Source organism: Gouania willdenowi, chromosome 11, assembly GCF_900634775.1.
Source record: "Gouania willdenowi chromosome 11, fGouWil2.1, whole genome shotgun sequence".
NCBI classification, from domain to species: Eukaryota; Metazoa; Chordata; class Actinopteri; order Blenniiformes; family Gobiesocidae; genus Gouania; species Gouania willdenowi.
The window spans coordinates 26,216,054-26,242,061 of record NC_041054.1 but is presented as its reverse complement, the minus strand read 5'-3'; the positions used below and the strand labels follow the sequence as shown (position 1 = coordinate 26,242,061).

At 41.3% G+C, this 26,008-nt stretch overlaps 1 protein-coding gene across 2 annotated transcripts in view; it reads right to left on the bottom strand.

The window, feature by feature from the left end:
* Window positions 1-26,008, bottom strand: part of top2b (DNA topoisomerase II beta) — a 96,199-nt gene that overhangs the window by 631 nt on the left and 69,560 nt on the right. Inside the window, exons 26-34 of one of the 2 annotated variants that reach the window (XM_028461155.1) lie at window positions 21,648-21,803; window positions 21,473-21,556; window positions 20,544-20,738; window positions 13,078-13,201; window positions 12,851-13,009; window positions 11,433-11,634; window positions 7,811-7,893; window positions 1,598-1,687; window positions 1,367-1,498 (exon numbers count right to left, since the gene is read on the bottom strand). In XM_028461155.1, the coding sequence (XP_028316956.1) occupies window positions 1,367-1,498; window positions 1,598-1,687; window positions 7,811-7,893; window positions 11,433-11,634; window positions 12,851-13,009; window positions 13,078-13,201; window positions 20,544-20,738; window positions 21,473-21,556; window positions 21,648-21,803 (1,225 nt within the window). Of the gene's footprint in view, window positions 1-1,366; window positions 1,502-1,597; window positions 1,688-7,810; window positions 7,894-11,432; window positions 11,635-12,850; window positions 13,010-13,077; window positions 13,202-20,543; window positions 20,739-21,472; window positions 21,557-21,647; window positions 21,804-26,008 lie in introns of both variants that reach the window. The other variant, XM_028461154.1, reaches the window with a different exon arrangement.

Sequence of the window (26,008 nt, the reverse complement as noted above, 5' to 3'; positions counted from 1 at the left end):
GGCTAAATCCGGCCCTTTGGAGCGTCTAATTCAACCCGCAGTAAAAAATTAAATTGACAGAGAAAACAAGAATCCTTGTGTGAATGAAACTCATTATTTGCAGGGGCTCAGAATTTTACTGGTGCATGACTGCAATCATGCAATATTAGCATGATTGCAGTCATTTATGATGTTGAACAGTTGAAAAAACTAAAAATTCTTACAAAATCCTTAAATTTCCTCAAATTATGACATAATATTTCCCTTAATTATCTATCACTTATTGCATGGATAGGGTCAATTTCTTACTTATTTTGTATTTTATATATATATGTAGAAGTGCAGACTAGGGAACAATAATGTTGAAATTACTCGTTTTCCAGCATTCAAATCTGTGGCACACTTGAGATCAAATTGCGCCGTATTTGGTCCCTGAACTAAAAGGAATTTGACACGCCTGCGTTACATGGATGAATCAATTTATATTCCAATGATCTAATCTGTGCTTGGCAAGTTGGCCTTCCTGATGACACAAGCCATCTAAAGGTAATCAATCGATTGTATCGATACAAAGAAATAACTCATTGGATTTAAGCACAGAGGATTCTTTATGGATGTGTTTTAAAAGCTCATCTTAAAGATTGTATGTGAAGTCACACATCACGTGCCAGCAGACAACAAAACAAATGAAGAAGCCGGCAAAGGATAAATGGATGGACTTTTGGTGTCCACAAGTGTTTCTAAACACTGTCTTTAACACAGAGACATTTTAAAGGAGTTGAATACTGTGTCCACCAGCGACCACCAGGCCCTTGTAGCCGTGTTCACTGCAGCAGCAGCAGCACATGTAGCTTTAGCTCATTAGCATGAGCTGTGCAGTGGCCTCATAATAACCATCAAGTTTAACCACTGCTCATTTAACATGATGGTTGTACTTAATTTTTTATATCAATAATGTATTATTTTATGTATAAAAAAACTAACAGAAGAGTCCGTTAAAACGAATGTGTAATTTTATTGAAAACGTATTAATTATTGAAAAGTAGAGCAGAAAAATTAACATCCTGTAAACTGAAGTGTTGGTTAGATTTGATTCAAATAAAATGTGAATATATTTGACATTTAAAGCTGTTTACTTGTTTGCTTATGTCCATAATTAATTTATAAACGATTCCCTTAAACAAAACATCAGGAATCTATGAAAGCTCACCTGAAATATCCAGTATTCTGGTATTTATTTTGGTCACACTGGTTGAATTAATATGTTGGCTAAAAAGTCAATGGTTTTGGATTGAATTGGCACCAGCGAATCATAGCTAAAATGAATTGTGACACACTACAACGTCCCCGTGTCATTTTTCCTAAAGACTGTATATGTTTGCTGCACCTTTGAGAGCTGTTGTCGCCGCTGCTGCTTTCTTGAGCTCGTCGTCAGAGTCTGAGTCCCAGATGGATTTGTCTGGTTTTTTAGCTTTTGGTGCTGATGCTTTCTTAGGTTTGGGCTCAGATGGCTTCTTCGCTGCTGCACATCACAAGCACAGTGGATCAAACCAAATCCTCACACCGTCACTATTAGTTAATGTTTCAGCTCCCTCTGCTGGTCATATAGCTCCATTACCTTTCTTTGCTGTTGAGGCTTTTTCAAAAGCAGAGCTGCTGGAGTACGAGGAGAACATGGGGCCGTTGTCATTGTCAGAATTGGAGCCGTCTGTTGACAAAGGAGCAAAAAAAGAGGTCAGCATTCAGGAGCACAATCCACTGGACCTACAGTTAATCTCTTTTGTCACTCCTCGGTTGATGTTTATTTAATTTAATTCAACTTTATTTATATAGTGCAAAATACAAGAAAGTCATCTCAAAGTGCTGAACAAAATATAAAGTCCATAGTAAAAAAGAAAGAATCCAACAAGATCCACATGAACAAGCATTTAGCGAAAGAGGGAAGAAAAAACTCCCTCTTTATGGGAAGAAATCTCCAGAGGAACCAGGTTCAGAGGTGGCAGCCATCCGCTTTGACTGGTTGGGGTTAGTGAACAGAGGGGAAAACAGAAAAAGATAGAAGGATAGTCCATCCAAGTGTTCCAGACTAGTTGAGCCGCGAACCATTGATCAGGAACCGTCGGCTCCAGCATCAAGACACCTGAAACAGAAAAGAGAGCAGAGGGCGAGGAGAAGGCACAAACTGCAGGAAAACCCCATATAAATATATATACAGTATATATATATATATGTGGAGTGGACATGGTTTGAAGCAGTGTGAGCAGTATGATGGGTTATGCAATGAAGTACAGAAGTCGGGGGGGGGGGGAAGCGAGAGAGGGGCGAGGAGAAAGCACAGACTGCAGCAAAACATGATACAGTATTATCAGGTCTGCCTGCATGGAAACACCTGGTGCTAAACTATGTGTGAGTGGAATGAGAATGAGTATGGAGTGGACATCAGTGTAAATGGTGTGTAAGCAGTGTGATGGGTATACAATGAGGTTCAGAAGTGGGGTGTTGGCTACAACCCGGCACAACTGTGTCAGATTGGACATCAACCCATTGCAGCCCATTAGAGCTATGTGTAGATGGTGGATCGTGTTTGAATATTATGTTGGTGTTCTACTATATAATCTTCCTATTTTTAGGTTTAGGGCTTTTCCCCTAGTGGATAGGTTAACGCTATTATACGGTATACACTTTAGCAAATAAGTAGGTTTTGAGTTTAATTTTAAAGGTGGAGAGAGTAGCAGTCCCCCGTACTAAAACTGGGAGCTGGTTCCAAAGGCGAGGCGCTTGGTAGCTGAATGTTCTGCCCCCTGTTCTACTTCTAGATATTTTAGGAACTTCCAGGAGACCAGCAGACTGAGAGCGGAGTGATCTGCCCGGACGATAGGGCACTAACAGGTCTTTAAGACCTGTTAGTGCGCTTGATCATGTAGAGCTTTGTATGCTAACAGGAGGATTTTAAACTCGATTATAGATTTTAAAGGAAGCCAATGAGGGGAAGCCAACACTGGAGAAATATGCTCTCTCCTGTTAGTATTCTAGCTGCAGCATTCTGAATTAAGTGGGAACTTTTAAGTGAGTTATTAGGACATCCTGAAAGTAGGGAGTTACAATAATCTAATCTAGATGTAACAAATGCATGGATTAGTTTTTCAGCATATCTCTGGGCCAAGATATTTCTGATTTTAGAGATATTACGGAGGTGGAAGAAGGCTGTCCTTGTGATTTGTTTAATATGAGAGTTACAAAATAATTCAGTATCAAAGATAACGCCTAAGTTTTTTTTACTGTGGTGCTGGGTGACAGAGTAATGCCATCCACAGACACTATTTGCTCTGATAATTTCTCTCTGAGGTGTTTTGGACCAAATAAAATCACTTCGGTTTTATCCTGACTAAGAAGGAGAAAGTTACGGCTCATCCAGGATGTGATGTCTTTAAGACAAGCTTGGAGTTTTAATAACTGATGAGTTTCATCTGATTTCATTGAGAGATAAAGCTGTGTATCATCGGCATAGCAATGGAAATTTATATTATGTTCTCCCATAATGTTACCTAGAGGAAGCATATATAATGGAAAAAGTATTGGTCCCAAAACTTAACTCTGGCATGCGCTGAGGAGAGATTATTAACATGAACAAAGTGGGTTCTGTCTGATAGGTAAGATTTAAACAAACCCAGCGCTGTTTCTTTAATCCCAACAATGCTTTCCAGTCTCTGCAGCAGTAGATGATGATCCACTGTATCGAAGGCTGCACTGAGATCTAAGAGCACCAGAACTGAGATCAACCCTCTATCTGATATCACAGCGGTTATAAAGGCCTGTGATACATAACCTGTTACTTCAGTGGCTCTTCTTAACACACACTAACCACAACAAGTCCAATGTCCTTGTGTTATGTTTAAGTTTTTAAGGGAAGACTGATACAAACTATTGCTTCACCAAAACATTGTTGATGTTTGTGCAAATTAACTTTTAATCATTAAAAACAAAATGAATGCAGAAAATACTTTCAGTGCTAGTATTATCAACTTCTCTGTAAACATGGACACATATCTGTGCTGCGTAACAAGCAGAATTCACTTGTTTTATGAAAACTGGAAAATTTCACTGTTTATGAAAGATAAACATTTCAGTTAGTGCATTACCCTGGCATCGATGGTGAAGCTGACTTGACTTTTCTCTCAAAATATTACAACATTAATCTAATAAAATTATGACTTTATTCTCATAAAAGTGCGACTTTATTCTACTTTAACATCTACAACAGCGTATTAGGGATACATTAAAATAAAAGTGATTGTTGTGATGAAACTAAAATCCTCAAATTCTCAGCACTGCCATTCTGTGCACATCTCCAGCCAGTTCCCAATTCCATTTCATGGCTTACCCATTTCACTGTCACTTTCCATTGCATTGTCTTTCCTTGTTTGGATGACTTTACTTGTTATTAAACTAATCGAAACCTTACCAAACATGCCAAATAGGGTTAATAGTCAACTACTATTATTACACTGACATTTTATATTCTTAAGACTACTTAAAGAAATGGGAGTGTTACACAAGATTACACTACAAGACCTTATCATGTTTGTTAGCCACACTCCTAACCCTCAGCCACCCATTTAATAAGGTAATTCCCATTGAAATGTGTGATATTAACCCAAAAAATTATTTGTGAAACATTTAATTAACGCCAACTGGCCTGGGGCCCGCCGTCCTCCGGGCTGTGCTGGCGTCGGGGGGGTGACTCGTGTCGGCACGTGTGTGGCCAGGGGTGGCCTCTGTGGGGAGGGGGGCTCTGCTGGTGGCACTTGGTGTGGGCTGGCGGGACCTGGCTGGGGGTGCTTAGGTTCGCCCGCTTGTCGGTTGGTGGGTGGCGGGATGGCCCTACTTGGGCTGCTGATGGCGTCCTCTCTTGTTGGGGGGGCCGGGGCCGCCTCCCTGTAGAGGGCGTTGTATCGTGGTGCCCTGCGGGCCTGTGCTGGCCCTGATGCGGGCGCGGGCTTCTGGTTTGCGCGCGTCACATGCCGGTGTGGCGGTCTGGCTGGTCCCCTGGGGGTGGGTGGGGCGGCGGGGGGACTTTAGCAATAACTGAGGCGCATCGCGCTGGCGGTGTCAAAAAAGGGTTACCTGGGGCACTCTGGGGGGCTGGGTCGGTGCGCCTGAGGGCTGGCGGTGCAGCGTACCCTCATTGCCCAGGGTGGCCGGGGGTGTGGCCGTTGTCCTCGGGCGTGCTGCTCCCGGTGCTGCTTCTATTCCGGGTCCTTCTAGCCTGGGGTCCGGTCCCTGCTGGCTCTGGGCCCACTGACGGTTGCCCGCCGACTGCCCGTTCGTCGCGGCTCTGGCCGTCTGCTGGGCGTGGGCCTTGGCCCCTCTGCTGGGATCTCGGGCGGGGAGCTCTCTGGGCCCTCCCCTCGGGGGATTGGGTGGTGGGGTGGATGTCGGTGGGGGGCCTTGGGGTTGGGGGTTGGGGGCGGAGTGCGCTGGCTCCTCAGCTTCTATGTGCTTTCTCGGGTGTGTATGTGGGGAGCGCTGGCTGCCTCTCAGCTTGGTGTCTTGGGGGCGTCTGGGGGGCTGCTCGGCCGGGGGGGTTGCCTGGGCTCGCTGGCCCCCGCTCTTTCTGCTATTCTGGCTGTGTCCTCGAGTCCGGGGCAGCGCTTGGGTTTACAGTGCCAGTATCTTGCACATACATCTGTCTACGATGCACAAGCATGCCTTGGACTGTGGGATAAAACTTGTAGTGGGCTTAACTTTAGACACGTTGATCCCAAATACCTGTTTCAGGTACTACCACTCACTCCTTCCCTCTGCCCACAGCCACCACCATTATAGTTAAGCCTCACGCCTACAACTTCACATCTCACTTTACAGTAATCCACTCTTCCCCACCCTTTCATTTCTCTTCCTTGAATCGCTCCTCCCTGCTCTCTTTCCCCTCCACCTCCCCCGCACCCCCTCACCTAGGTGTAACACTGCCCTCTTTTTTTATATTCTCACTTTAATAAAGTGTTTCTTACCCTTCCTTAGGGAGGGCTGGTGATGGTCACAATTAGGCAATAAAATAATGCAATTTATTTGCATTATTTTATTGCAATAACAAATTTTTTTTAAATAAAATGCAATAACAAAATTTTTTTAAATAAAATGCATTGCTGTCTAAAAAAGATTGCACTTCTTGTAGTGTTGACCTTTGACAGCATGTGCAGACAAGTTAAAAAAAATAAAATAAAAAATAAATAAAAATGAAAATAATTACCGCCAACTGACGAATCACCCTCGTGTTTTCCACAATGAAAGCATAATTCAGACGAAGCTCTGCATTTCCTCCTTGCACTCAGAGGAGAAGGATGAAGGAGAATTTATCGCAAAGTTGGATTACAATGGCAGCACTATTGGAAGCCACGGTCATCGATGAAAGGAGTCAAACCCTTCAAACTCTCTCAGAACTCTCAGATGGATTCCACCGTGGAACTTTAAGAAGAGTGGATAGTTTGTTTCACAGGAAATGGCCACATTATATGATCACTGATCAAATTGATCAGGAACAGTAGGGCTGGCAGTCATGATTTTGGCTAGCCCATCTTAAAACACCTCTATTCTCATTCACCCCCACCACCCCTCTCTACAAGGGCCCAGTTTGGTTTTTGCCTTTTTTACCTCTTCTTCTTACCAATTGTTTCGTATTTCTAATCTATAAAATGGAGCGCTGCTCTTGTGGCGGCTCTCCAGTACTCCCGTACCTGTCCCCCATGTGATATGTTCTTCTCTTTCATGTATCTTGATCGGGACGTAACTGAAACTTAATTGCCACTCGGGGACAAATAAAGTTTTCTGAATTTTCAGTCACAGGATAACATGGTCACTACTCGAACCTTAACACCGAGGCTGTGTTGTTTAAATGTCATACTAAGGTACTACTCATACCAAGTCTGACAACAAAAATTAGTATGTAGTGCGTTCACATTAGATAGTGTGAAAAAATTGAGTCCGTGAGAAATACCCGGATGTATTGTATACTATATGGGGACATTTAAGTATGGTGTATGGTGGGCACACTACTCGTACTCAACCGTCCCATGATGCATTGTGAGCGGAACGCAAATTCATCCTGGGACCGGCTTCAAGCTAAAAGCCATACATCCCCTTTTCAAAACAAAAGCATCTCTTCTTGTCTTCCATTAGTTTTTTTTTAATTACTTTTGTAAATAAGACTCTTGTTTTTAAGTTAACCGGAAGTTTTGGCAAGAGCACAATGGCAGAGCAAAAAAAATCCCCTAAATGTCAGAATGAAATGTGGATAGGTGAGTTTTATGGATCAAATGAGCACATGTTGATAATGACTTTCTCACATAAAATGCTTTCAGAACTTTTAAAGGTGGAGAATCAACAGAGATATTTAGCCTCAGTGTGCTTCAGGTTTTTGTCATCGTAGGTTCCAAATGCATCATGGAAAACTTGGAAGTATACTTCAGTGGGAACGGTCACCATCCTAATCATACTTATATTATATTGTAGACAGTATATACTCATTGAGTTTGTAGTGTACAGTACAAATTTTTAACAGGATTATGGGAGGAATTGGACACATTTGTTCTTTTGTCACACTATCTATAGATTCAAAAATAGTGTGCAAATGTGCGATTGTCACAAAACATGGGTGTGAGGCATTTCTGTGTCATCTTTGGACCAGGTTTTAAATAAAACATAAATATATAAAAATAAAAAAACCTTGTTAGTTTGGGTAAGTTTTGATATGGTTGCATGTTGGTTTTTGTGTAAAAGGTTAGAGGTCATGTGAGGGAGGTTGCGCGCACACACGCACACAGTAAACTCTCACCACTGTCGTTGCTCTTGTCTGAGAAGGCTGACTTGGTTGAGAAGATGCTGATTGTGTCTTTCTTTGTAGCTACTGGTTCAGACCTTTAAAGAAAGACAAATGTCAGCATTTATCTTTGCTTTTAGAAGATGACAGGGACAACAGAAGTGACTGTACAACACACTCAACACAAGCAGTTACACACAACAGCACACATGAGCAACTGGTTCCACGGAGGCCACATGCTCTCAGTCTAATTTTGTGCACCCCCAAAACAAATCCCCCAGATATTGCAATTAAAGACATTGGAAAGAATAATTACACACATGATAATACACAATGTAACTCTAAAAGTACACAAAACGACAGGAAAATACAGAAAATAACAACATAAACACACAAACAACAACAACACATAAGTTTACAGAAATACAAAAAAAGACAAAAACACAAAACTAACAAAATGTTAACCAAAGCACACAAAAAAACCCAAAACACACAGATGAAAAAAAATACACATTATGACCAAAAATACATAAAACAACAAATAATTCCAAAAATACACAAAAAATACATAAAATGACATCAAACAACAACAGAAAAACATTAAGGGCCTGTACTACAAAGCTAGATAAGTGCCTGGATATATCTCCGTTAACGGGCTTCAGTTTCAGGTGACTTTATTAGTACATGTAGGTAGATTTGTTTTACAGTGAAAAAGAGAGGATGGCATCTATATTGACATTAAAACAATAGACCACAAAGCACTGACAAAACCAGACAATCCACAACACGACATTATACTCACAAGTTGACCGCTACCAGGACTAAAGGAAAGAGGGCCATCTGATCAATCACAAAATCATTACAGCATCTACCTACTAAAGCAAGGAATATGTGTGTGTGTCTCAAATATCTGTTGTTCAGGGACAGACAGAGCTGATATTTGCAACATGGCTGCAGCTTGGTTCAAAGGTGTGCAACTTCAGATTTCCTTGGACTGCATTGGCACGGTTAATGAATAATTTTACAAAAACTGTTGTTTGCCCGAGCCATTACAGTCACATGCACGCATAGAGCCAATCACTGAAAAACTGGAGTAGCCCCGTGCACGCGCAGACCGAGACGGATTAGAACCGAGATGGACTAAAAGTGCCAGAGTTTTATTATTTGCCACGGACCAGAACCGACATGGACTAAAAGTGCCAATGCAATGTTGTCTGCAGCATGAAGTCCGCGGTTAGAGAGAGAGAGAGCATGGCGAGTGGGCTGGAGCACAGTCCAGCCAGTCGTCCAGGTATGGGAGAACCTTTAAGCCCTGAGACTGTAGAGGTGCTAGGGCTGCAGACACATAACTTGGGAAGAGAGAGAGGCCGAAGGACAGCACCCTGACCTGCCAGTGGCGGCCGCAGTATGCGAAGCGCAGAAACTGCCTGTGTTGCTGAGCAATTGGGACGTGAAAGTACGCATCCTTGAGGTCTATCAATGTGAACCAGTCCCCATGAGCCACTGTTCCGAGGACATTTGCTGTGGTTAGCATGTGGAAAGGTATGTCCTTCATAAATTTGTTCAAACCCTCTGAGGTCGAGGCTGGAGGCTACTTACCTTGTCAGCGTGTGTTGTCGGGACCAAACACAAACCATATGCTGGCGGGAGGCGGCGCTAACGCGGCCTGTGCCAACAGAGGTTGCTAATGGGTGAAGCTAACGCTATCCAAACACTGACCGTCGCAGCTCCTGGAGGGCGAATGCACGCTGCTCCGACATACCACGGTCACCGAGCTACTAGCGATGGCAGCTGTATGCACAATCTTCCAGCAAACTGCGCACGAGAAGAGAAAAAGGAAAGTGCCCTGGAGTGATTCATACTTGCACTGCACATGCGCAAAGGGGAATATTCAGTGCTTAAAGCACCGCCTCTGGCGGTCAGCAGGGATGAAATAGAACACAGATTAATCTGACCACACTTTCACCTCCTTGGTCTGTACTTTTTCCCTTTTTAACTCAGTCTTGTAGATACCAGAAGGTGCACACGGTTACGATCCGCAGAGCCCAAAGGGGGAGAGGGAGGGATTTAAAAGAGTCTTTAACTGACCCATAACAAAGATCAAAAGCTTCATCCCGCTTGGTTGGACAGGAGCATATTGCTAAAAGTTTATTAAGGACTTTTTAAGAGAAACATGGTTAAAATCACCAATTATGAAGCATCAGGTGAAATAGACTGCAGTCTACGAAATGACGCTCGAAGCAGAAGCAGCGCTTGCCTTCGGGTGGATATGAACGGTGGATAGAAGTTCAACATATGGCGTGTAAATGCAGATCTGTTCTCAGACAGTCACAGAGCTGCAGTAACGCTTGTTGACATAGAGACAGACCCCGCCTCCTTGGGTCTTCCCTGTGACGTCAGCCTGGCGATCGAGACAAAAAGGAGCCCCAAAGCCATCAATGAGCAGGTCTAAGTCCTGGTCCAACTCCGTGAGTCACGTCTCTGTGAAGGCCATAATGCAGCTGTTCATGAAGTGTTTCTGAAAGTGGACATTCCCCGGAAGTTCGTCTTTTTTATTCCTCAGGAACTGAGCATTTCCCAAAATTACTGAGGGCAGAGGGATCCTGGTGAGCTGCTGCTTTCTTAGGCACAGCTTGACACCGCCTCTTCTCCCGCTTCCTCTTCTTCCTCGTTTGGTTGTTTGTGATACCATGAGAACCACGATTAAAATCCTTCAGGATGAACTTAGGCAGCTGTGATGTGACGTGTGTCACACGAGATAAACTCTTACAGTTCAGTAGTACACGTATACCATGTTCCTGCTGGGTTGACAGCCTGGCTGACATCACTCGCCAGTGCAAGATAGAAAAAAAGCCACAGCAGGGTCAGATAAAAGAGATCCATCTCAGTCAGCAGCAGGTAAGTACTTAGGCCATAATGAACACTAACGAGGGACAAAACCATGTAGAAGATTTAAAAAAAGTCCATAAACTTGAAACACGGAGGCCAAACTCTCACTGCCGGTTGCTGCGGGAGCATGCCCCCAAACTTGAAGCTGGACTACAAAGAGCAATAACAAATCGCTAAGTTATGAGAGGTGATTTCAGCCTGGCTACATGTGCACTCTTGTGACAGGAGTGGCCATTGCAGTGTCAGATCAATCTCTCCTGTCAGCATCACGTCAGATCCAGCTATGTGTTTACACAATGATCAACCTTTTCTTGGGCCGGTCGTTTTCTACGAGAAATGATTGGTCAGGAGGCGGAGCTTTAATATTCGCTCAGCTCGTATCCACTTCATAACCTGGTCACAACCAGGTTTGTTGTTCAGACAAGTTACCATGGTGATTTAGCTCTGCAAGAAGTCATCCAGTTTTGTAGGACAGCATACACTGATTACATCCGAAAGTTAGCACAATAACAGGAAAATACTACGTCATAGTATAAGCACTAAATGACAACAAAAAATTCACCCAACACTGCCAGAAATAAACACAAAAATGACTTCAAACCAGATAAAAGAAACAAACACAAACCCTTTTATGTTTCCTGTGCCAACTCTCTGATTGTTAAGTCTTCTAAATCCTGACATGGGTGTTGATAATGTGGTCTACAGTCTCTACACAAGTATCCCTCACATTGAGCTGATCGAGTCTTACGTGGTTTTCGGCTTCGGTGCAGAGTACGAGCGTTGGTTGTCCTCTTCATCGTCATAGTCATCACTGAAGTGGCTCTTGGTGTTGGAGAAAATCAAGTCGTCCTTAAACGGCCTCACTGGAGAGGAGGCTGCGTCATCATCCCCGTTCTCTTCATCTCCCTCCTCTTCCTCTGAGAAGTCAAATGTGTATTTTGGCTTGGACGCTGAAAGACAGAACAGGAGAAACCGGTTTTCACACCTTGGACCAACATCAGGGAGTCTATAGAAGACAGTGAACAGTAGACAAGCAAACCTTTTGTTGGGAATCTGTTCTTTATTACTCTTTGACATTTTTTCGAAAAGTTAAAAATTGATCAGTAAATAAATCCTTGTAATTTGATTTAAATTCCTTTTCAGGGTTTCAGGGTTAACCCATTTCCTGTTTAAATGACCTTATTGGCTTTTAAACTTCCTGAAATGTATCAAACGTGGTAAATAAGGTTAATAAAGTCAACTACTGTTATGAATTTTACATGCGCTTTAGATGACTTACAAAGGTTGGATCGCTACTCTGAAATCAGCCACTGTTTATTGGGTCAACTCCCATGGAAATGTACGATACGGTGCCAAAATGTGAATTTTGAAACCTTTAATTACCACCAACCAGTGAATCACCATCACGTTATTTAAATTAAATTCTGCGCAGCCGTGTGATTGATGGTGCTTCAACTGTGATGTGTCACCAGGTAAACTAATCACCAGTTCAGCTAATACATCATCAGATAAACCTGTCATTGTACCAGAGCCTTTTTAGATCAACACATTAAAAACACATTTCAGATGAAGCTCTGCATTTTCTTTCAATCACAGAATAACACAATCACTAGAGTAGCAAGAGATTTTGAACAGAATTATGGGCGGAATTAGACATATTTGTCAAACTTTATAGTCAATCAATCACATGTTTTTCAGTACAAATAGCCGATAAATACGTGATAACTAGCTTTACAGTTGGACTAGTGATCATGTTATTCTGAGACTGAAAATGAATGCAGAGCTTAATCTAAAGTTATAATGATTTAATTCCAATGTGAAAATGCTCTGGTACAGAGACAGGTTTAGCTGTTGGTGTATTCGTTTAACTGGTGATCATTTTACCACACAACCGTGCAAGATTTCATTGGCAGATATTTCAGTTTTCACAAATAATATTTTAGAACCATTTCTGTGGTATTTTTCCATTAAAAGGGTGGCTGAGCATTAGTAGTGTGACTAACGGATAATAGGAAACCCTAGATATTGTCCAATAATATTTAGATATTGGACGTTTCAAAAAGTGAATTTTATTTTTTTTTGTATGGAAAATTGGAGGCCCTACAGCTGCAGTCATATTTCATGGTTATGGTCCTGAGCTGAAATGCACACAGTGAGTCCTCCTACCTGAAGCCCTCTGGGACTTGGTTTCTCTGGGAATGATGAGTTCACTGTTCTCCACGTCACTGTCTGACTTGGAGTCCTCCTCTGACCAGGGATTCCTCTTCTTCACCTTCTTGGCTGTAGAGCCTTTGGGAGCAGGTGGTTTCCTCACCCTCAGAGTGCCTGTGACACGTAAACATTGATCAGTGACATGCAGCTAGAGGACGAAGCATATTATGAGAGATACTAACCAGGTTCCTTCTTCTCCTTCTTGACACGTGGCGTTTTAGGTTTGGCTACTGAGTTTTCACCCGTCGCTCCCTCGCCTCCTCCATCATCATCAAATTCTGTTTTCACTGCTGGGTCCAAGTCACCCTGACAACAACAGAAAAGAACTGCCCTCAAACATACATTCAATTGCTTGCTTACACTTAAAAAAAAAAATAAATAAAAAATAAAAAAAACACTTCCTGGTTATTTGCTTTAAATGTGAAAATGAACATTAAAGCTGCTGGAGAAGAGATTTTTTTTATCAGATAATGACTACGCAACAATCAGATCTCACGTTAGGTCTGACCTCTTAAATAATCTGAGTGCGTGCATTTGTGGTTCAGCACAGCAAAATCTGACTGAGACTGAAAATAATAATTAAACTAACCCCTGTTATTTAAGCATGATCAGACACACATTCAGAACAGATCAAAATAAACTAAATATTGTAAATTTCCAAAAAAGCCCACAATATTACTGATAACACTTTTTTGATTCTCATTCCACGAAATACTGGATAACCCCACTGGTAAACTCTGCAACCGTCCGAGCAGGAGCGTGTGGTTCAACAGTGCACAAAAACACGAGTGGAGCACTGCTTCTGCTCTGTATTGGACAGGGGGAACGCTGCTGTGTATCATTCATGCTTTTAAAATGTAAAGTATACCTTAAACTTCATCAACAATATGAAGAATTATTAACTTAACTCAACCTTTACAATGGATTAAAACAAATTAAGATTTGCCATGTCCATTTAAAAGCCAGGTAAAAGAGGTGTGTTTTTAAAGCCGATTTAAAAGCCTCGATTGCAGGTGCAGCCGCCACAAATTCTCTGTCACCATATGTCCAGAGGATCTTAAAGTCCTAGCAGGCACATGAACATTGAGAAGTTCCGTCAGGTACTGTGGGGGCTAAACCATTAAGAGCTTTAAAAACAAACATCAAAATCTTAAAATTTTGAAAAGTTACTTTAATGTGTTATTTATTGCCTAAAGCGTGCTAATAATGCTGAGATAAATGTCATATTTCCATGTGTCTCTCCAGGTTCTCTGCTGTGAAGTTGTATGCAGCGCGCACGGGGGGGCGGACGTCACGTATGAGCTCCTTTATAAGATGGCCGACTCGGTTAAATGTGCAGCAAACACAGGAATGCTGCAAAACTATAAGTCCAGTTTTCACAAAGTCAAAATGCAAATTTATGTTTTTCTCCACCTCAGATGCAAGTATTTCCTTTCATTTCTTGCCAGTGTTTCTTTGACCTTAGTGGGCAGGAAGATTTAGGGGCATAACATGTTAATGATGATTGAATTTATCAACATCAAATAATTTATACGCTGGGATGTGTCAGATATGAATGTTTCATAGAGTCCTGTCGTAAGTCCAAATCTGCACTGTTTTCATGTAAGGTTGATAAATGAGGGCCATTGTGTAAGCGTCACAGATCAAAAAATTGATGAGCAATTGCTCAAAAAAAGAAGTTAAAAGGTGAAATTTCTGCTCAAAGTTTTTTTTTTTTTTTTTTTTATCGCCACTGTAAACACTCGTATTGACATTTCTGAAAAAGTTTTCCACATTGTGGGATGTGGATGATGAACTGAAAGTGGATAAACAACATTTATTCTCTTTACAGACCTTATATTCAGAAAGGCACTGAGGAACAATAGTAAACCAAGTTCCCTCCAAAAACACAACACATACAAAACACTGCGCATGCGTGAACCCAGTATGTACAGAAACTGTTAATGGTGCAGCAGGGGAACAACATGTTAATAATCTACCTATCTTTTGATTTAAATATTTTTTTTTTTAAAAATCACAAAAAAACTATTTTTTTAACAACAGAGACAATAAAATAAAACTGATATTAATAATCCACCTTTCCACCCTGTCTCCCTCTCCTTTTTTTATTATTATTATTAAGAGGGTAACACTTCAGTACGACCCCATTGCCCTCAATACTTTCAAAAGCACCAAAGGTGATGCTCCCTTTTTTGTAAGACAGTCAGCGCGTTGAGCTTTTGTCACTGACCAATGCGCTTTCTGGATTTCTTTTGTTGTGAATGAATTCTTTGACACCACTTATATCTAATCAAAGCCATTTCTCTGTGACATGTTTCGTTGATCAAAGAGCATTGTAGAGGGAATGATCATCAGTCACACAAACCAACGCTGGAGCATTTAGACCAGCAATGCCAGTTGTGAGCTCAGAGTAGAGGGTTGCGAGAAACAGCATTGTCTATTACATCCGACATGGCAAGAGTGCTTCGTACCACTCGTCTAATTTTCTTGGATTACCAGCAAAGAGCAGTGATGTTGATAGGTTTTCAATGTAGTGAGTCCCCTGGACCCACAGGTGGTGATTTGAGTGGGTCTCTGGGAAATTCAATGGGTCCCCAATAAAAAAATGTATTTCTTATATTCTTCGATTTCTTAAATTTTAGTGTTAAACTCTGTTATGGCTATAATTAGCAGATATATTCATGTCTGTTCAAAATGTATCTAAAATTAAACAAATACAATTCAAATGAAAACAAAATGGTGTCTGTTGTACAAAAACAAATTATCAATAAAGGTGCTGATTTTAACACAAACAAAACATTCTCATCACCATGAAAGAGTCAAAAAATAAATTGTCACCAAAATCTTCTTGTCTGAACATCAACTAAATCAAATGAACTGAGTCAATCACTATGAAACTTATAGCACAAAAATGTAACTTAACTGACAGTGCAAAGTCTGTTGAGAAAAATAAAATGATGTAGATATGTTTGTGGTGTATTATAAGCAGCTAATTAACTGGCTGATTATTGTTGTAGCGGCTAAACTAGCATGTACTTAAGGCGATCATGTCTGCGCTGATTTAATGCGTAAAGGGGTCCACTGATGGCTAGGTTTCTTTTGCTAGTTACTGTGATTTTAAACATAAGTTGATGTTCACAATGTATCGTACCAAGCAACATCACTGCTTACTACAAAGAAGTTTGTATCTTTGACTTAGGGCCCTATAAAATCTGTTTTATTTTTCCACTTTATTTTTTTAAATTAGGTTTTTTTTTTTTTAGAAATATTTATCATTTTTTAAAGAAAATGTTAGTTTTTAACACACACACACACACACACACACACACACACACACACACACACACACACACACACACACACACACACACACACACACACACACACACACACACACACACACACACACACACACACACACACACACACACACACACACACTATGAAGACAGATATCATTGCTCCAACGTCTCCACTGTGGGGCATCTGACCCCCTCCTTTTCCTCATCTGTATAAAGTTTAAGCTGTGGAACTTTTCAGTTAGTTGCTGGCTGCCTTCCCTTCCTACAGGATGAAAGACCTTTTTTGTGCTCTTTCATTTAGTTTTCAATAAATCCTTTTTTTTTTAAAAAATTCAGCATGCTTTGACTGGACTTCACCATCAACCAGAGCACAAATCATGTCTCCAAATGTCTCTTATTATTATTTTTCCAGTTTTTTATTCATGCCTGTTTAGTAGCATCAAATGATATGTCTTTGGTTATGAGTACATCAGCTTTCCTGACAGCTGATTCAATTTCATATTTTGTACACATGACATGTCAACTGCCTCTTTTAGTCCAGTACTGCCATCAGGGTCAAGATGCTGCACATTATACCAGGGAGTTTGTATAGCCTCCTGTGACTTTACTTGCTATACTGAGTACTTACTCTTTACATGGTACACTTTCATCTCTGTCCTGTTTTTAGCTTCACATTAGCAGCAGAGACAGGATTATCACAGACACTGTGAGTTCCATCAGTTTGAGTTACACCTTCACTCGTGTTTCCCTCTCCGTCACTGTCCTGTTTGTGGTCACTGCCTGTGTTTTGTTCATTATCTGAGCTACATGATGCTCTGTGTCGAGTATCCGTGTCACTATCAGCTATTTGAGTGAACATCATCTTGTGAAGTGTGCCTGTCCTGAATCTGTGTATGCACCTTGTTAAGTCTCAAGTGGTTAACTAAAGAGTACCTCCAGGTCTTACAAGCACAACAGCTCTATCTTGACCAATCCTGCTCCTGGCACCATCTCCTTGTTTAAAGTAAACCTTTTCTCCTGTCTCATATTTTTCATCTGTTTATCTGTGCTGTTTTCACAATGCCCTTCCTATCCTCTCTGAACATTCAACTTCAGTGAAAGCCTTCCTCCAGGCATGCAAAGCTGATATGTGTTCTCCTACCCTTGTACTCACTGTAGTGCCCTCCAGTGCAAGCAGCTCATCCACCAGTACAGAAGGAAGGTTAGGATTTTGACCAAACACCAGTTGTGGTGGGCTATAACCATGAAAACTGTGCATATAGTTCTTAGCCATTAAAGCTCAGTCCAGGGCAGTGCATCAGTCACAACTTTTTTCCCATTTCACTTTCTGGATGATGTTTGTCAGTATCTGATTTTGTCATTTCAAGAGCCTGTTGCTCCAAGGACTGTATCCTGCTGTTGTCCTGATCTCGACATTGAAGTTTTCTGCCATGTCCCTGAACTCTTCATTATTGAATTCTCCACCGTTGTCACTGAAGAGCTTTTAGGGGGGACCATGAACACTTATCCATGTGTGGATAAAATAGTTGACAATTACAGAAAATTATTGTTTTCAAAATATTTACGGCACTGAAATGTATGAAATGGTCCATTATATGTAGATACTATATGCCTGGCTCCAGCTCGTGCAGGTACATCTGTCCACCTCCATCAGTTTCATTACACTATGAAGCTAGAGGCAAACCAAAGTAACAAAGGCTACCATCAGTAACACTACGCCGCCAGGGACTCAAATCCTGCAGTGCCAGACGTGTCCCCCTGCTTAAGCCAGTACATGTCCGTCGTGTTTGGCGGAGAAAGAATACCACACCCATTGTAAAGCATGGGGGTGGTAACATCAGGGTTTGGGGCTGTTTCTCTGCAAAAGGACCAGTATGACTGATCCGTGTAAAGGAAAGAATGAATAAGGCCATGTATCATGAGATTTTGAGTGAAAACCTCCTTCCATCAGCAAGGGCTGATGGAATGTGGCTGGGTCTTTCTACACAACAATGATCCCAAATACACCACCCGGACAACAAAGGAGTGGCTTCGTAAGAAGCATTTCAAGGTCCTTGAGTGGCCTAGCCAGTCTCCAGATCTCATCCCCACTGCTCTAGAGGAGATCGGTATGGAGGAATGAGCTAAAATACCAGCAACAGTGTGTGAAAACCTTGTGAAGACTTACAGAAAGTGTTTGACCTCTGTTATTGCGAACAAAGGGTACATTACAAAGTATTGAGATGAACTTTTGTTATTGACCAAATATTTTCCACCATAATTTGCAAATAACTCCATTCAAAATCCTAAAATGTGATTTTTCTGGATTTTTTTTTTAATCTTATCTCTCATAGTTGAGGTATACCTATGATGAAAATTACAGGCCTCTCTCATCTTTTTAAGTGGTAGAACTTGCACATGTAAATCCTTGGCAAAAGAAGATGGTGTCTCAGTCAAATCATGGCTGATAATTCTGGTCAGCCTTTATTCAATACAACCTTCCAAAACTTCAGTTAAGGCAAAAATGGGATACTGACAAGGAGAACATGGATTCAGGTCAGGTTGGGAAGTTGGTTGATACCCAGTTTCCTCACGCATCACGGCTTATCGGAATGATAACTGAAACTTACTCTGGAAAAGATGGAAAAGTTTGCAGTGCTTAAGTAATCATTCAAGGTTGAGAATACATACAGTATGCCCTGTGTCCAGATTAATCCGGCTGCCTGAAATGACTGAAGAAAAAACTAGATAACGTATTTGCTGCACAAATCCGGAGGCGGCTGTTAAAGCCGCAAAACCTAATTTCTCCTCTGCTCCACATGGTGGAGCATCTGTAGTGAACAACCAGTGCTTTTCCTTCTTCCTTTGGTTAGCCAATCATCGACTCCACTATAAATAGAGCCCTGGAAGGATGGAAGGACTTCCTCTTTCCCTGCAGCTGGAATTTTTTGGTGTGTGTCATGTGTCTTTTGAAATGCTTCATCACTATTAACAGTTACCATAGACTCATGGTAGGTAAAGCAGCAGTGTTGCCAGGTTTACTTAGCTTCTATATCATTTCCTGTGTCCCAGGGGCTGGCGGTGTTGTGCCAAAGTCTGTGACCCAAAAAAATCTGTGACTACCGCGGCTTCTCGGCAGTAGAGAAGAAGAGTGCTAAACCTCTTTGTAGCTATTAAGGAGCAATTTACTCCGCCTTAAACAAGTGAAGTAAATGCAGACTGGAGAAGAATTTCAAATGTGTTTAAGGGGGACAAAATGTCCGCCGAGTAGCCGCAGGGGTTGAAACTGTCGCCACCTTCAGTCACAGATTTTTTTGGGTCACAGATTTTGGCACAACAGCGGTCTTCCCCCGCTAACGGAGCCTCCGTTCTGCACTGCTGTTTTCCAGATCTGCTTAATAAACACACGTTACCACTACAACTAACGTTAGCATGTACAGTATATTAGCCGTAGTATCTGCCTACCAGCTGCAGTATGATCGCAAACCAGGAAGGAGCGAGAAACCCTGGATGTTGTGCTGCCTTGCCAGCAGGGGTACTCGGACCCTCGTTTGCTGTGTTGTGCCGCCATCTTGGGCAAAAGTGAGTTACTGTGACTAGTCGACGTCATGTGGACAGAGTCGCGAGACAACACTAAATTCGACTAATCGACTAGTCTATTCAACCCCTACCAACAAATAGATTACATTCTAAATCAATGAAAAGGGCATGACGTCAAGCAAAACCCCTTCAAGCGACGTGACTCATGATTCCAGCGACTCAGGATTAAGTCGCATCACCGACTATAGTGAAACAGCGCGTTAGTGAGCAATTACACGGACAGTTATATGGTTTAAACAATGGGAAACTTGTTGGTAAAAGACTCACCAGTGGCTGACGATTTCAACAGAGGAAGTGGACTCGGTGACCCGCGACTTAAAGGAAGTTTGGGATCACGGGGAAAATTTTAAATAACCATGAAATATTAACTTAAATAACTTTTATCAGTACAAAAACATTTTTAATATTTACTTTTTTTTTTTTCTGAACCCAAACACACTGCGACACAGTGAAGTCATGAACCCGGAAGCGGCGCGCTCAATACCGCGTTCATTAATGTGAGGGCCGTAACCTTAAAATTAACGTTTAGATACAATTACTCCAAAATAACAGATGCACAAACTCGGGGTATTTGGAAGCCGGTGACAAAGTTTCAGGTCGAACATGCACCGCATCGGGGAGATTTTTGCTCCACACACACATGCACACAGACCTTTCTTCCATTATAGATATATTAAATGACTGATGAGGCCTGCGCTATGCTTTCATGTGATAAGAATATTATGGCCCCGAGCAGCTTTAAACTTCTTCATTTATCTAGATATTACCTTCTTCTTTCTGTTCAGTTTCTTGGCTGCATCTGCCTTGATGGGCTGAGTTGGAGGCTCCACCCTGCGGCCAAATGGCGATGGCAGAGTCTCCTCCAGATTCAGTTTCTTCACCTTGGGTTTACCCACTTTGCCTTTCACCAGTTTGATTGCTTTGCCGGCACTCAGCTCTTCTCGCTCCATGGCTTCCACGTTCTGTCGCACAAAATGGAGAACACTCTGTGAACTGTTTGGTATGCAGTCCGTGGTTGATACAAGTGGCTATACAATTGGATGTGGATATACTTTTCCTGCTGTGCATACATGTATCAGTAATCTGCCAAAGTTTGATTATTATTTCCATTTTTTGGAGAAATCTCCTTCAAAACAAATAAACACTCAAGAACAACCTCAGTGCTATATTGATAAAACTAAAGTTTAACAATAAAAATTTACAATAATCACAATTTGCCATTTTATGGCTGTGATAATCTGTTAAGAGCTTCTGTCCAAATACAAAATAATAAATAACAAATACAGCTTCCTTTAAACATGACACAAAACAAAAGCACTTTATTATTAGACAATTATTGCAATTTTATTTTAATGCTGCATTACTATTCTTAATTCCACTATTAAACTGTTGCCATGGTTACTCAAAGAAGGTTTGGTTTAGTGGTTTATTTGAGGAAACTTTATTGGAAAACATTTCATAAAACACTAATCAAACACTGCATTGACTCATTTTCAGGCTTGTAAGGAAGTTTATATTAGTAAACATTTAGTTCATATTGTTATCCACTCAGCAATCATTCACAGCTTTTACATTTATCATGTATGCAGGAGGTGAGAAACCTTTCTTCATGATTTAGAAAGAGATCTTTCTCACTCTGATTTAAAATTGTCAAACTTTAGTAGTGACTGATCAGCTTTGTTGACAGCAAACTTGCCTCCAGTTCTTCAGTGAAGACGGCCAAATCCTCCCTCCAGAGATCTTCTGAGGATTTCCTCTGCAGAGTATTTAATTCAGCTCTCTGCACACATTTTACGCATGAGTCAACATTCTTACATAGGACTTAGATTTAGATTCCCCATCACAAGCATGATAGGAATGCTGACGTCTACCTTCTGGTCCCTCTGTTTGAGCAGCTCCTCCACTTTCTCTTTGGTCAGACACCACAGAGGCATGCTGAGTATGTAGTTAAAGTTTGGCCCTGAAGACGAACCAGAGTCCACGGAGCTGTCGCTGTCATTTCCATCACGCTCCTCTTCATCCTGGGCCTGCCATAAGACAAACAGGATCCGATCATGCACGGGTCTCATGCTTTCATCAGCGCAGGATTAAAGACCCTGCTGTACATACAGTGCATGCATAAGTCAAAAAGACAAGCCAAACGACTTCATTTTAAATTGTGTTTCTATCACAGACTTGTTTACATTGATTATAAACAGTCATGAACTTGTAAGCTAGGGATGGTCGATATAGAATAAAAAAAATATCCCGATAAATTCTGGTATTTATCACAGTAATGATAAAAATTCCAATAAATAAAAACAAAAACTAAATAAAACAATTCCCAACTTAAAGTGTACACAGGTTCCTTAGACACACAAATTAATATAAATACATCAACACTCGACACACTAAAAAAGCTACAATAGCTGCTGACTCAGAGCTATTCTTCCTGGGCTAATATTTTATAATAATAATAATAATAATAATAACTAGAACTGCAAGCAGTTATGAAAGGGGGCCGAGTCGCACGGGAAGGCTTGGCGGAGCCAGTAGAAGTACGTCATGAAGGATGACGGGCTCGTGGCAAGCGTCAGGACACAGGCCAACATGCCATTTGCTGTGAACAGGTGGATATGAAGTTTTGGAAGATGTTATTTAAAGTGTGAAATTTACAGGCCAAAATGCATTTGCACTCATTATAGTGCCACCTCGTGGTCCATTTTTTGGTATGGGTGATCTGTGTGCTCTTCTATAGTTACCCTGTAAATTTCACATCCCTCAACATATTAATTCTGTGAAATATAGGTTTGTTTATTTTTATGTTATGTAGTAATAAGCCACGCCCACGTTGACCAATTGTGATTAACTTCGAGATACGGTCCCAGGAGCGACCCAAGGTCATACCCACCAAATTTGGTAAAAATCGGTTGTGCCATTTAGGAGATATAAATTTCTCATAATTGCAGTGCCCCCAAGAGGCCAAATTTATTCAAATTTGGCTCATACACCCACAGTCTCATGGTAACCAAAGATCTCTGAATTGGTGGTGTTAATTATTTTGACCAAGATATGCAACAGTTTGCCTTTTAATAGCTAGCTAGAAAACTTTACTCGTTAATATTTTGCGCATATTTTGCCCGAACAAAATTTTTTGCTGAACTGTAGAACAGGTCCAAGTGAAGACTCTACTTGCCAAGTTTTACGCTGATTGGACAAAACCCCAAAGAGGAATTTGAAAAAGTAGGTTTTTGATATGTCGTGACTTACAAAGAGCAATGTGATGTGGGAGTGGGCGTGGCCTATGTCAGAAGATGCGACTTTATGTAGGGAACATGTGGATATGAAGTTTTTAAAGATGTGAATTAAATTTTGAAAGTTAAAGGCCAAAATGTTTTTGCAATTATAGCGCCACCTAGTGGCGCAATTTTTGGTATGGGTGGTCTGTGTGGTCTGTAAATTTCACTGCCCTCAACATAATTCAGCAGAAATAAATGTTTATTTATGTGTTATGACGTAATAAGCCACGCCCACTTTGACCAATCGCAAATAACTTTGAGATATCGCCTCAGGAAGGACTCAAGATCATACCCTCCAAACTGGTAAAAATTGGTCGTGCCATTTAAGAGATATAAATATTCGTTATTTGTACCGCCCCCTAGTGACCTATGTCATTCAAATTTGGCGCATACCCTCACAGTCACATGCCAACTAAGGATCTCAAATTTGGTGTTGTTAGCATTTATTTTGACCAAGATATGCGCCAGTTCGCATTTTTATTGTTAGCTAGAAAACTTTATTCGTTAATAATTTGCGCATAATTTACCCGAACAAACTCATTTTGATAACTGTATAGACTGTACGCGCCAAGTTTCACGCTGATTGGACAAAACCCCAAGGAGGACTTCGAAAAAGTAGGTTTTCCAGTTTTTGCGATTTTGCTCCGAGAAAAGTTTAGGCGGAAATGGGAGTGGCCTAGTCCAGGTGATTCAGTGCTATTCAAGTAATCTGTGGATATGAAGGTTTTAAATTTGCAACAAACTGTGTGGGAGTTATTGGCCAAAACGCATTGACCTTTGTTATAGCGCCACCTGTTGGCGGATATATGTGATTTTTTGCGTCCAAGGTCCCCTGGGGGTTTTGGACCCAACCACCATAGGGCACCACCCTACCTTGCACGGTTTAGCCTGCAGCACCACTTTTACCCAAGGAAACATAATAAATATATTAATAACGAGAACTGCTAGCAGTTATGAAAGGGGGCCAAGCCTTCCTGCGCGACTCGGCCCCCAGGTTTCGCGGAGTCCGTGGAAGTACGTCACAAAGGATGACGGGCTCGTGGCGAGCATCAGGACACAGGCCAACGTGCCATTTGCTGTGAACAGGTGGATATGTGATTTAAAATGTGAAAGTTACAGGCCAAAATGCATTTGCACCCATTATAGTGCCACCTCATGGTAAACTTTTTGGTGTGGGTGATCTGTGTGCTCTTATATATGTACCCTGTAAATTTCACAGCCCTTAACATAATACTTCAGCTGATAAAAAGGTTTGTTTATTTATATGTGATGTTGTAATAAGCCACACCCACTTTGACCAATCGCAATTAACTTTGAGACACGGCCCCAGGAGCGACCCAAGGTCATACCCACTAAAATTGGTAAAAATTAGTCATACCATTTATGAGATATACATTTCCCATATTTGCAGCACCCCCTAGTGCCGTAAATTATTAAAATGTTGCTTATACCCTTACAGTCACATGCCAACAAAGGATCTCAGATTTGGTGTTGTTAGCATTTATTTTGACAGAGATATGCAACAGTTATGCATTTTTATAGCTAGCTAGAAAACTTTACTCAGTAGTTATTCGCGCATATTTTGAGCCAACAAAATTATTTTATCAACTTTAGATCAGGACCAACTGAAGACTCTACGTGAAAAGTTTTATGTCGATTAGACAAAACCCCAAGGAGTAATTTGAAAAAGTAGGTTTTTGATATGTAATGACTTACAAAAAGCAATATGCCAAGGGAGTGGGCGTGGCCTATGTTAGAAGATGCACCTCTATATAGGGAACTATGGGATATGAAGTTTTTGAAGATGTGAATTAAAATGTGAAAGTTAAAGGCTAAAATGTTTTTGCAAATATAGCACCACCTAGTGCCGCAAATTTTGGTATGGGTGGTCTATGTGGTCTTCTATATCTACCCTGTAAATTTCACTACCCTCAACATAATTCAGCAGAAATAAATGTTTGTTTATTTATGTGTTATGATGTAATAAGCACGCCCACTTTGACCAATCGCAAATACCTTTGAGATATCACCTCAGGAGGGACCCAAGATCATACCCTCCAAATTTGGTAAATACTGGTCTTGCCATTTAAGAGATATAAATATTCGTTATTTGTAGCGCCCCCTAGTGGCCTACATTTTTCAAATTTGGCGCATACCCTCACAGTCACATGCCAACTAAGGATCTCAGATTTGGTGTTGTTAGCTTTTAATTTGACCGAGATATGCGCCAGTTCGCGTTTTCATAGCTAGCTAGAAAAATTTACTCGTTAATAATATGCACAGATTTTGCCCGAACATAATTATTTTCTCAAATTTAGATCAAGTCCAACTGAAGACTCTACGTGCCAAGTTTCACACTGATTAGACAAACCCCCAAGGAAGAATTCGAAAAAGTAGGTTTTCCAGTTTTTGCGATTTTGCTCCAAGAGAAGTTTAGGCAGAAATGGGCGTGGCCTAGCCCAGGTGATTCAGTGCTATTCAAGGAATCTGTGGATATGAAGGTTTTAAATTTGCAACAAACGGTGTGGGAGTTATTGGCCAAAACGCGTTGACCTTTGTTATAGCGCCATCTGCTGGCGGACATATGTGAGTTTTTGCGTCCAAGGTCACGGGGGGGTCTGGATCCACCCCCCAAAGGGCATCGCCCTACCTTGCACGGTTTAGCCTGCAGCAGCACTTTTACCAGGGGAAACATCTACCTATAAAAGCAAGGGAGGTCTGAGTGTGTGTGTGTGTGTGTGTGGATGTGTGTGTGTGGAGCAAATATCTCCCCGACGCAGTGCAAATTTGACCTGAAACTCGGTCAACGGGTTCCGAATACCCCGAGTGTGTGTATTTGTTATTTTGGAGTAATTTGGTCATTTCAAAACGTTTATTTTAATTTGATTTCACTTCTGGACGGCCCCGAAATTAAACCTATTCAACTTTTGACCTCAGGGTGTGAGGGGGCCCTA